At 45.3% G+C, this 12,019-nt stretch overlaps 1 protein-coding gene across 5 annotated transcripts in view; it reads left to right on the forward strand.

The window, feature by feature from the left end:
- The window catches only part of LOC310760735 (maestro heat-like repeat-containing protein family member 2B), a 91,878-nt gene that overhangs the window by 16,608 nt on the left and 63,251 nt on the right, over nucleotides 1-12,019 (forward strand). For 3 of the 5 annotated variants that reach the window (XM_083609832.1, XM_083609831.1, XM_083609834.1), the window contains exons 9-13: nucleotides 752-821; nucleotides 1,933-2,049; nucleotides 3,472-3,545; nucleotides 6,971-7,093; nucleotides 7,735-7,872. In XM_083609832.1, the coding sequence (XP_083465958.1) occupies nucleotides 752-821; nucleotides 1,933-2,049; nucleotides 3,472-3,545; nucleotides 6,971-7,093; nucleotides 7,735-7,872 (522 nt within the window). The remainder of the gene's footprint in view (nucleotides 1-751; nucleotides 822-1,932; nucleotides 2,050-3,471; nucleotides 3,546-6,970; nucleotides 7,094-7,734; nucleotides 7,873-12,019) is intronic. The other 2 variants (XM_083609833.1, XM_083609835.1) reach the window with 1 other exon arrangement.

Consider the following 12,019-nt stretch of genomic DNA (forward strand, 5'->3'; position numbering starts at 1 on the left):
GCACCACTACCAAGAAGGCCCTCTGCCTGGTTCCCTGTAACTTGGCTTCTCACAGCGAGGGAACTGCCAGAAGGCCCTCAGAGATGGACCTCAGTGTCCGGGCAGAACGATGGGGGAGGAGACGCTCCTTCAGGTATACTGGACCGAGGCCATTTAGGGCTTTCAAGGTCAGCACCAGCACTTTGAATTGTGCTCAGAAACATACTGGGAGCCAATGCAGATCTCTCAGGACCAGTGTTATGTGATCTCTGCGGCCGCTCCCAGTCACCAGTCTAGCTGCCGCATTCTGGATTACTTGTAGTTTCCGGGTCACCTTCAAAGGTAGCCCCACATAGAGCGCATTGCAGTAGTCCAAGCGGGAGATAACCACAGCATGCACCACACTGGCGAGACAATTTGCTGGCAGGGAGGATCTCATCCTGCGTACCAGATGGAGCTGGTAGACAGCTGCCCTGGACACAGATTTGACCTGCGCCTCCATTGACAGCTGTGAGTCCAAAATGACTCCCAGGCTGCGCACCTGGTCCTTCAGGGGCACAATTACCCCATTCAGGATCAGGGAGTCCTCCACCCCCGCCCACCCCCTATCCCCCAAGAACAGTACTTCTATCTTGTCAGGATTCAACCTCAATCCATTAGCCGCCATCCATCCTCCAACCAGGCTGGGGGCCTTCTTCCATGGCTGGCCCTTTCCTGATCTGAAAAGATGGTTTCTTCAAGCCAGCAGCCTTTTTCTTCTTTCTTCTTACAGTCTTCTTCTGAACACCGGGAGCTCTGCATGGATCACCGGAATGTCCTTATGGAAGCCTTTGCACACCTGGGTAAGAGCCGGAGCAGGAATAGAGAACCTGTGCCCAGCCCCCACAAATGCACCCACCAAGTGTTGCCTGACTCCAGCTCCCATCACCCCTAAATATCTTTCCTTCCTTCCTTCCTTCCTTCCTTCCTTTCATTTGTATGCCTTTGTTTCACAGTTGAAGCCATGTTCAACGAAGCTTGCAGCATGGGGAAAAAATACATTGCAACAAAACAATAAATAAAACATTAAAAAATACACAACCAAACTGAGCGATTTCCACATGAAGCACACAAGGTGTAAAATAAAGATACAAAAAGACAACAGCAAACCCAGATATTCACTAGGTCAATAGACAACAAGAGAGGGTGCCGGCTGCTCCATCCCCAGACCAGAGACCTCAAAATATCATTTCCTTCTTGGTTTTCATCAGAAATGTCAGGTCTTAGGTCTTGGATGAATCTGTCAGTTGTAGTTTCTGTCAGTTTCTCATTTTCCAGTCTTCATTTCTCCACATTTCCACATCAGACCTATCTATCATCTATCTATCTATCTATCTATCTATCTATCTATCTATCTATCTATCTATCCATCTATTCTAGTGCTCACAAAAATCCACCATTTCAGTTCAAATTTCTCCTAATGGACACATTTTTGCATTCACAATTTGACCTAATAACGCACCTTGACAAAGCTATGTCCCCAAATACATTTGTGTATCCAATTTTCATCAAAATAATAATAATAATAATAATAATAATAATAATAATAATAATTTATTTCTACCCTGCCCATCTGGCTGGGTTTCCCCAGCCACTCTGGGCAGCTTCCAACAAAATATTAAAATGCACAAATGTGTGCGTTTTGAAGCACACTTCCCTGCGGTAGATGCATTTTTGTACACACTGCTTGGCCAGAGAACTGCATCGCAAAATTCAGAGAAGGGCGAAGGGCAAAAGATTGCTATGTGTTGGTGTTCTCATCTTGTTTTGGAAACGGTGAATTAGGTTGGCTAGCTTTTAAACGTGAGCTGACTCAAACACACACATTTGCAAAATCATGATAATGATGGTCTGTAAGATGATGGGATGATGGGAAATCTGACTTGCCCAAATTTGCTATTCCTTTCCTTGCAGTCGGCTGCTGTCCCGTCGATGCTTTGGACTTTTTGCAGGCTCAGATGAAGGAGGACTCTGAATATATCCGTGTGGGGTTCTTAATGCATCTGAAAATGATTGTTGGCAACGACGGCCGTAAGTAGCAGCGTCCATGATCCATATAACCGGCTTAGGTGCATAGAAGAGTAACATGAGCATTTATACTCGGCCCAGTATACCTGAAGGAGCGTCTCCACCCCCATCGTTCTGCCTGGACACTGAGATCCAGCACCGAGGGTCTTCTGGTGGTTCCCTCATTGCGAGAAGCAAAGCTACAGGGAACCAGGCAGAGGGCCTTCTCGGTAGTGGCGCCCTCCCTGTGGAACGCCCTCCCACCAGATGTCAAAGAGATAAACAACTATCTGACATTTAGAAGACATCTGAAGGCAGCCCTGTTCAGGGAAGTTTTAAATGTGTGACATTTTAATGTTTTTTTAATCTTTGTTGGAAGCCGCCCAGAGTGGCTGGGGAAACCCAGCCAGATGGGTGGGGTACAAATAAATTATTATTATTATTATTATTATTATTATTAATTTATTTATTATTATTAAGCGTTTTCAGGTAGGGTTGGTCAGGCTTCAGTTTTGTGTGATTTGCTTTGTGGTTTTTTAACCAGAACCCCGAAAGTCCCCCTGTCAGTGCAAAAACGTGGCTGAGAAAGGCACATATAGCTCATGTTCATCCACAACTTAACACTTTCACTAGGCATTTTCTAGGCAGAACCCACAACCCCACCTAGCAAGGATACTGTAAGTAGTCCATAGCCTGAACCAGGAAGAGGTCGGGTACCCCTTGAGATGCCTTCAAACTTGATGATCCAATGCTCCTAGCTCCAGTTCAGCATGTGGTTTGGGACCATTGGGATGGGCAGATAGAGCTGGGAATGGGCTGGGCGGGTTTTGCAAGGAAGGGCGCATCATTTTTTACAACATTTTTTGCAAGGAAAGGCGCATCTTGAAAGACCTACATTGGCTCCCAGTACGTTTCCAAGCACAACTCAAAGTGTTGGTGCTGACTTTGAAAGCCCTAAACGGCCTCAAAGGTCCAGTATATCTGAAGGAGCATCTCCACCCCCATCGTTCAGCGCAGACATTGAGGTCCAGCGCAGTGGGCCTTCTGGCGGTTCCCTCACTGCGAGAAGCCAAGTTACAGGGAACCAGGCAGAGGGCCTTCTCGGTAGTGGCACCCACCCTGTGGAACACCCTCCCACCAGATATCAAAGAGAACAACTACCAGACTTTTAGAAGACATCTGAAGGCATCTCTGTTTAGGGAAGCTTTTAATGTTTGACGCATTACTATATTTTAATATTTTGTTGAAAACAAGCCAGAGTGGCTGAGGAAGCCTAGCCAGATGGGCGGGGTATAAATAATTATTATTATTATTAATAATAATAATAATAATAATAATAATAATAATAATAATAATTATTTCACGGATGCTTGTATGAGATGCAGATGACAAATGTCCATGTTGGAGCCCCACTGAAATCCGCTCTGCATCTCCTGCCTCTTCTAGCGTGTGAAAGCAGAAATAAGAAACAGCCAATTGTGGAAGCCGTGAAATGTCTTCTGGACGACCACCGTGAAGGGGTAAGACCAGGGATGGGGCTCTTTTTGAGTTGTTGAAATGCTGGAAGATTCGGGACAGATAAATTCTACAGCTTTCTTCTCCCTTCACTGCTTGAGGTAGAATTTATCTGAATACCAGTTGCTGTGGTTTCCAGCAACTGGTGTTCAGGAGTATTGCTGCCTCCAACTGTGGAAGCAAAGCCTAGTCATGATGGCTGTTGTTGTTGTTGTTTAGTCCTTTAGTCATATCCAACTCTTTGTGACCCCCTGGACCAGAGCACACCAGGCACTTCTGTCTTCCACTGCCTCCCGCAGTTTGGTCAAACTCATGCTGGTAGCTTCGAGAACACTGTCCCACCATCTTGTCCTCTGTCGTCCCCTTCTCCTTGGGCCCTCCATCTTTCCCAACATCAGGGTCTTTTCCAGGGAGTCTTCTCTTCTCATGAGGTGGCCAAAGTCTTGGAGCCTCAGCTTCAGGATCTGTCCTTCCAGTGAGCACTCGGGGCTGATTTCCTTCAGAATGGATAGGTTTGTTCTTCTTGCAGTCCATGGGACTCTCAAGAGTCTCCTCCAGCACCAGAATTCAAAAGCATCAATTCTTCGGCGATCAGCCTTCTTTATGGTCCAGCTCTCACTTCCATACATCACTACTGGGAAAGCCAGAGCTTTAACTATACGGACCTTTGTTGGCTAGTAGCCATCAATAGCACCCTCCTCCATAAAACTACATGGACCACTCTGTTGCGCCCCTTTGGGAGAGGATAAACTTAAACATGATGCAGAGTTCCCCAAAAATAGACCAGAAGCAATTGTACTTCACCCAGCACAGCTTTACTACTGCTACCGAAGGCAAATGAGCTTAATGGTCACAAATCCAACACACTCAGGATCGGCACATGCCACACCCAGTTGCGACACTGACAATAAAACTTACAAGTCTTATAATAAGACTTAAACCTCACACTAGGCATACAGAACACCACACCAGAACAAAGGAGATAGAAAGAGAAAGTAAGTAAGAGTCAGGCTCCTCCTGGACTTACGATTATAGCCAGCAGGATGTTAAAAGAATCATAGAATAGAATCATAGAATCATAGAATCATAGAGTTGGAAGAGACCACAAGGGCCATCGAGTCCAACCCCCTGCCAAGCAGGAAACACCATCAGAGCACTCCTGACATATGGTTGTCAAGCCTCTGCTTAAAGACCTCCAAAGAAGGAGACTCCACCACACTCCTTGCAGCAAATTCCACTGTCGAACAGCTCTTACTGTCAGGAAGTTCTTCCTAATGTTTAGGTGGAATCTTCTTTCTTGTAGTTTGGATCCATTGCTCCGTGTCCGCTTCTTTGGAGCAGCAGAAAACAACCTTTCTCTCTCCTGTATGTGACATCCTTTTATATATTTGAACATGGCTATCATATCACCCCTTAACCTCCTCTTCTCCAGGCTAAACATGCCCAGCTCCCTTAGCCGTTCCTCATAAGGCATCGTTTCCAGGCCTTTGACCATTTTGGTTGCCCTCCTCTGGACATGTTCCAGTTTGTCAGTGTCCTTCTTGAACTGTGGTGCCCAGAACTGGACACAGTACTCCAGGTGAGGTCTGACCAGAGCAGAATACAGTGGCACTATTACTTCCCTTGATCTAGATGCTATACTCCTATTGATGCAGCCCAGAATTGCATTGGCTTTTTTAGCTGCCGCGTCACACTGTTGGCTCATGTCAAGTTTGTGGTCAACCAAGACTCCTAGATCCTTTTCACATGTACTGCTCTCAAGCCAGGTGTCACCCATCTTGTATTGAGAAGGCTGGAAGGAAAAAGGGCTCGAGAATGCGGCTGAGAGCCCCAGCCCCTCACCTGGCCAGGCTGGTCAAGAGGGACGCATGACACTTCCGTCGCCCAGCTTATGCAGAGGGGTGAAACGCAAGGAGGGGAGGAGGAGGGGAGGGGTGTTGAAGTTCTTATGTTGGGGGAGAAGCCGGAAGGGGCCACTCCCGGATTCTGCAAGTGACTAAGACGGACATGAACTTTGTGTACCTGCACTGTAAATAGTTTGCACAATAAAACCTGTAAAAGACAGGTCGGAGTCCTGCCTGGTTACTCACGAGCAACCACCACCCAGCATCTGACCGAACGAGTTTAAATCAGCTGTACTCAGCTTCCCAGAAGGACTAACCCAAACAAGAACCTTCTGCCTGTTTCTTTCACATAGAAAGAAAACTGTCTAGAACGCTCAGGGCCGGATTTAGGTTTGATGAGGCCCTCAGCTACTGAAAGGTAACGGGGCCCTTTCTATGTCCAGCTGTCCTTTGCCAACAACAAATTGTCGCTGTCTTTTGCGTTGAATATATGCTATATGGTAATTTATGGACTTTATAGGTATCTAAAGCCATTTGCATACTGTATAACAAAATATGTATTTTATCAAAGTAATTGTTGGACTGAAATACAATAATAGTGAAATACAATTAAGAAGTATATTAATAGTGAAATAATAAGCTCTAACTTAAATTAATTGCTGTATGTAGGTTTTATTTTATTTGCTTTTTATCTTATATTTTGGAAATGTACATCCCCTTTAAATTTGGGGGGGGGGGGCAAGAGATTGGGGCCCTAAGCTGTAGCTTGTTTAGCTTATATGTAAATCTGGCACTGAGAACACTCCTGAACCGAGTAGAATAGGGAATATCTCTACACATCAGATCAATACAGTGGTACCTCGGGTTTAGTACTTAATTCGTTCTGGAGGTCCGTTCTTAACCTGAAACTGTTCTTAACCTGAAGCACCACTTTAGCTAATGGGGCCTCCTGCTGCCGCTGCGCTGCCGGAGCACGATTTCTGTTCTCATCCTGAAGCAAAGTTCTTAACCTGAAGCACTATTTCTGGGTTAGCGGAGTGTGTAACCTGAAGCGTATGTAACCTAAAGCATATGTAACCCGAGGTACAACTGTACTTTCTGTACTTAGAAATGCAAACTGACACACTCAACCTGTCAACCAACCAACTAATGAGTCATCTAGATGACCAACAAGGCCATCAATGCCTCATGAGGAAGTGAGTTCCATAAGTTAACTCTCTGCTGCTTGAAGAAGCTCTTTCTATTACCTTTCCTGAATTTTCGATCATTCCATTTCATTGCATGTCCACAAAGAGAGAGGAAGAAAAACTTTCCTCTACCCTCATTCTCCATGCGTAATCTTACAAACTTCCCTCATGTCTCCTTTTACATGCCTTTTCACTAAAACATCCCAAACACTGCAATCTTTCGTCCCCTTGATCATTTTGGCGGCCGTTTTCTTAACCTTTTCCAACTCCTTTGGGAGCTCAGGCGACCAGAACCATACACACAGGATTCCAAATGCCATCGCGCCCTAGATTTGTAGAATGGTATTGCGGTATCGCCTTTCGAAAGGTGAGATGACTTTGCTTTCTCCACTGCCACAGGTGAGAAAAGCACTCCTGCATTTCATCAAAGAGCTTCTTTGCTCTCAAAACGTCGAGGGCTGTCCCGTGTGGGAGATGGTTGTCTACATCTTCAGCCAGTTCACTGTGCACATCAGCCATCAAGTAAGTCAGGAAACATGCCGCTAAAATGCTCTGACAATATAGGAGACTAAGGATGTCAGATTATCCTCCACCAGGGCCAGGGCCTTTTCAGTGATGGCTCCGACCTGGTGGAATGCTCTGTCCCAGGAGACCAGGGCCCTGCAGGATTTAATTTCCTTCCGCAGCGCCTGTAAGAAAGAGCAATTCAACCTGGCTTTCAATTTGAACTTAGCCTGATCTTTTATTCCCCTTCCTTCCTTCCCTCCCCCTCCCCTTTTTATGAAGATTACCTGCTCTGGGATCCCACAGCTAATTCTCCCCTGGTCTCCTCGCTGGCCCAAATAGGACTAACTTAGCCAGCTAGCCCTGGGGATCATCAAATGTTTATTGGACGGATTTCCCCCCTAAATTGATTTTTTAATTCTGAATTTATTGTTATTCACGTTTTATACTGTATTTTATACTGTTTTTTGTTGTATCAATTAAGTGTTTTAAATTTGTTGTTAGCCGCCCTGAGCCCAGTTTTCTGAACTGGGAAGGGCGGGGTATAAATAAAAATTTATTATGTGCCAAGGCAAAGTTCACAAACCAACACACCTCCTTCCAGGTTTGCAGCGTTCTTAATCCAAGTTGTTCATAAACTAAGCTGTTCTTAAACCAAGGTACCACTGTATTTGCCTCTCTTGCCAAAGCACGGGAAAGACCCCGCAGTCGAGCAGAAGGAGAAAGAAGAATGGATTCAGGAACTCTGCATCGACGTATTGGAGAATTTGAACACCTCTGCGGAAGGGATGAGCAAAGTGAGTGATTCGTATGAGTTTTTCATGGGAGAAGAGTCCTCCTTGGTCACAGCACCGGTCTGTGAGAGCTCCTTGCCACATACCGCAGAGGAGAGATTCAGTTCAGTTTGCATGTAAAGGCTAACCTATGGGTAGGCAAACTAAGGCCCGGTGGCTGGATCCGGCCCAATTGCCTTCTAAATCCAGCCCGCGGACGGTCTGGGAATCAGCGTGTTTTTACATGAGTAGCATGTGTCCTTTTATTTAAAATGCATCTCTGGGTTATTTGGGGGCACAGGAATTTGTTCATTTTTCCCTCCAAAATATAGTCCGGCCCCCACAAGGTCTGGGGGACAGTTGACCGGCCCACTGCTGAAAAAGTTTGCTGACCCCTGGGCTAACCGATCAAATTAGCTCTTTCTGTTGCAATGTGCAAACCGAAACTCACATATCCTTTGAAAACACTCGTGTTAGGGGGAAGTTTGCCAAAGGACAGTTAGGTGGTAGTGAAAATAACATTTAAAAATGCATTGTGTTCAGGGAAATTGCTTGCAAAGATGAGCACGTTTGTCAAAACTGCATACGAAATGTGTTCATTAGGAGAAATTCGCACCCAAACGCTGATGAATTTTCATGAGGTCTTTAAAAGAAATTGCAAAATATGGAGAACTGAATTCAAGACTGGAAAAAACGGGAAACCCCTCCGGTGTTTCTATTTAGATTAGTTTCTTTTATCTTTGATTTTAAAAATGGTATTGGATACTTAAAATCAACCTTTGCATATTTTCTTTCAAACTTAAATAAAATCTATTGAAAAAATAAGGGAACAATGAGAAATGGAGAAAAAAGAAATTGACAGATGCAGTCTGAGAGCCAGATGCCCTTACGAGGATCCTACGGGGGGCCGCACGTCAGTGGTGGGCGGGGCCCAAGGCATAAGTGGGTGGAGCATTGCACAGAGGCATCTATGAACCCCCAACACATCTCTCCATCCTCTTTCGTTGCGAGCAAGAGGCAAAAATCACTCCAGGAGGCTGTGGCTTCTGGGAAGCTGTGGGGTTTGAGCCCCAAGGCCTGAACTTCTTCACCCCAACAGAGGCAGACTTTGGTAATATGATGTCCTGAGCAAGGACAAAATTTGCCCTCGCCCGCCAAAAAATATTTCTTATTTTCACAATAATTCATTTTGGTACTCACTGGGCCTAATTTTGAGTAGCTACCCGCATAAATATCGGTACAGTGGAACCTCAGTTTTCAAGCATCTCGGAAGCCAAATGATTCGGAACCCGAACGCCGAAAACCTGGAAGTAATTGTTTCCATTTGTGAACAGTCGAACAGCTTCCAAGGTGCGTTTTTCTCCCCCCCTCCTCCCCATTGACTTTGCAGCCAGCCTGTCAGGGAACTGCCATCAGTGCCGGAGGGAGAGCAAAAGCCAGAGCGATTCCAGAGAGCGTCCTGGGATTGGGAGAGGCAGCCCATCTTCTGGGGAAGAGAATCAGCGTAGCACCAGTGGAGAAGGGGGGCAGATGGGGGAAGCGGCAAGGCGGTCCCATGACTCCTTGCCGGGGACCAGCGGGGAGAGTAGGGCTCCTCCGCTGCCTACGCCCTCCTTGCGCGGAAGGCTTTTGCGCAGAGAGAGTAGGAGGAGACTAGGCGTCAAAGAGCTTCTTTGCTGGAAGAAGTTTAAGAAACGCCCACTGACGGATTCTGCCAACGATTGTTGTTTTTTTTATAGAATATTTATTGAAGTTTTCAAAAAATTTAAAGAAAAACAAAACACAAAGAAAAAAAGAAAAGAACCAAAAACAAACATATACCTTTCAATGACATTTTTCCTTGACTTCCCCTTCTTGTATTCCAATTCAGTTTTTAATTCAACAAGTTCCTATCCCCAAATTTTACCTTATTATATTTAAATCCTTTTTGTTTAACCAATTTTAACATAAATCTCAATCTTCATACATCAAATCTTATTCTTAATACCTTTTTCTAAAGTCAACCCCAATTCCATTTCACGATTTCCCCATTTTAATCTAGAATAGCAGAACAAATTATTTACAGGGGGAAAAAAGAATATATTTGTACCGCCTTTGGATACCCAAAACCCCACTCCCCGCTTTTCCCGGTCTCAATCTCCAACCAATGTCCATCAATCCATCTGGTATCAGCCTGGTGACCTCACATCCGAGGCCCTTAAGTCTCTCTCCTTTCCTCTCTGCCGGTTTTTTTGATAGTCCTTTATGTTAAACGCCAAATCTCGGAGAAGCTCTGTCCCCATAAGATCCATACTTCTTCCTGCCAGGCCTCCATATTTAAAATTGTAATCCAAATCTTGTTTTTTACTTCTTTTAAGTCCAAATGTCCCAAAGACTCCTGCTTCCACTTTAATCAGATTTGTCTTTTCCTTTATATCCATCTTTACAGGCCTTTGGCCTGCCAGGTCTCCATATTTATGATTGTAATCCAAATCTTGTTTTTTGCTTCTTTCTTTAATCCTCTGCTGCATTATAGCTCCTCCTTCCTTTCCCTCTAAATTGTCATGTGTAGCTTCTTCAAATTTCTCAAATTTCTTTTCTTGTTCAACTGCAAGAGTTTTTAGTTCAAAAGCACAGTCTTTTTGTTCTGGTACAAAGACTTGAGTCAAGTCCCTTCCAATTTCCGCAGGTTTGTTTGCTTTTTCATTCAATATTGTAACATTTCTAGCCAAAACAATGCTTTGTTCTTGAAGTTTTCCCAGGCTACAAAAGATCTTCTCAAGTGCAGTCTGTATTTTTCCACTTACAGCCATTCTGTAATGTCCCAGAGCCCCCTCTAGGGGAGTACTGGTTACTTAGTGTTCCTTCCAGTTGTAAATCCAAAAGTCCTTTGTTTTCCTTAATTTTCGACAATTTGTTACCTAAATGTAACAAATATGACCAGCCGAGGCAATAGAAACAAAGTTCTCTCTCTTTTTTTTCCCTCTCAGCTTTGACAGCTAGTTTGACAGCTGTCAAAGTCTTTTAAATCTCTCCAACAGGCTCCCTCGCGGATCGCTCCCGGGTCCTGGGGGAGGGGTAGCAATTCCACTTTCAAAATTAACTCTTATCCTCCATCACATTCACTTATACTGCCAAAACGTGAAATTAGTTACTTTTAACTTCTCACAAAAAAGATGTTCTTTTCAACCTTAGTTATCTAGTCCTTGCTTTAAAATGTTTACAAGAGGGGGAGACGGACTTCCTCTTTGCGCCTTCCCCGCTCGTGCCGAATCAAAAAAGGGGATTTTTAATATCCAATTTCCGTAATACTCACGGGTTGTTACTTTTAGTCCAAATTTCAAAGGAAGAAGTCAGCGCTCTCCAACCATGGCATGCGGCTTCGCTTCGCGGAGACGGGTAAACAGCTCTCAGCTCCGCGCCACTCACCTCCGGTATGTTCCGGAGCCTTTAAAAAGGCTCCTTTGCAGCGGGGGGGGGGACGCAAATGGAGCCCGCCGAGCCTTCAGTTCACAGGCTTCCCCGCCTGTGATTTTTTTCGGGTCCCCGCTTCGCCGTAGCGGTAGAACCCTAGCTCCACGAAGCAGATTTCCTCAGGAGATCGGAGGAAATCCGCCATTACCGTTGCTGGCGCTGACCGGAAGTTGGATTCTGCCAGCGATTGAGGCAGCCACGGGTGAGTGGCTGTCCGGACAGAAAAGGTTCACTCAGGCAACCCAGCCAGGTGTTTGCTTACGCATGAGCAACCCCTAGAACCATTACACAGCCCACTGATACTCGGTTTTTGAACATTTCGGAAGTCGAACGGTCTTCTGAGACAGATTACTTTTGAAAACCAAGGTTCCACTGTATTATTGTTGTTGTTGTTGTGTTGTTGTTGTTTAGTCGTGTCCGACTCTTCGTGACCCCACGGACCAGAGCACGCCAGGCACTCCTGTCTTCCACTGCCACCCGCAGTTTGGTCAGACTCATGCTGGTAGCTTCGGAAACACTATCCAACCATCTCGTCCTGTTGTCCCCTTCTCCTTGTGCCCTCCATCTTTCCCAACATCAGGGTCTTTCCCAGGGAGTCTTCTCTTCCCATGAGGTGGCCAAAGGATTGGAGCCTCAGCTTCAGGATCTGTCCTTCCAGTGAGCACTCAGGGCTGATTTCCTTAAGAATGGATAGGTTTGAACTTCTTGCAATCCATGG

Source organism: Podarcis filfolensis (assembly GCF_964270895.1).
Source record: "Podarcis filfolensis genome assembly, chromosome: 1".
Classification (NCBI taxonomy): domain Eukaryota; kingdom Metazoa; phylum Chordata; class Lepidosauria; order Squamata; family Lacertidae; genus Podarcis; species Podarcis filfolensis.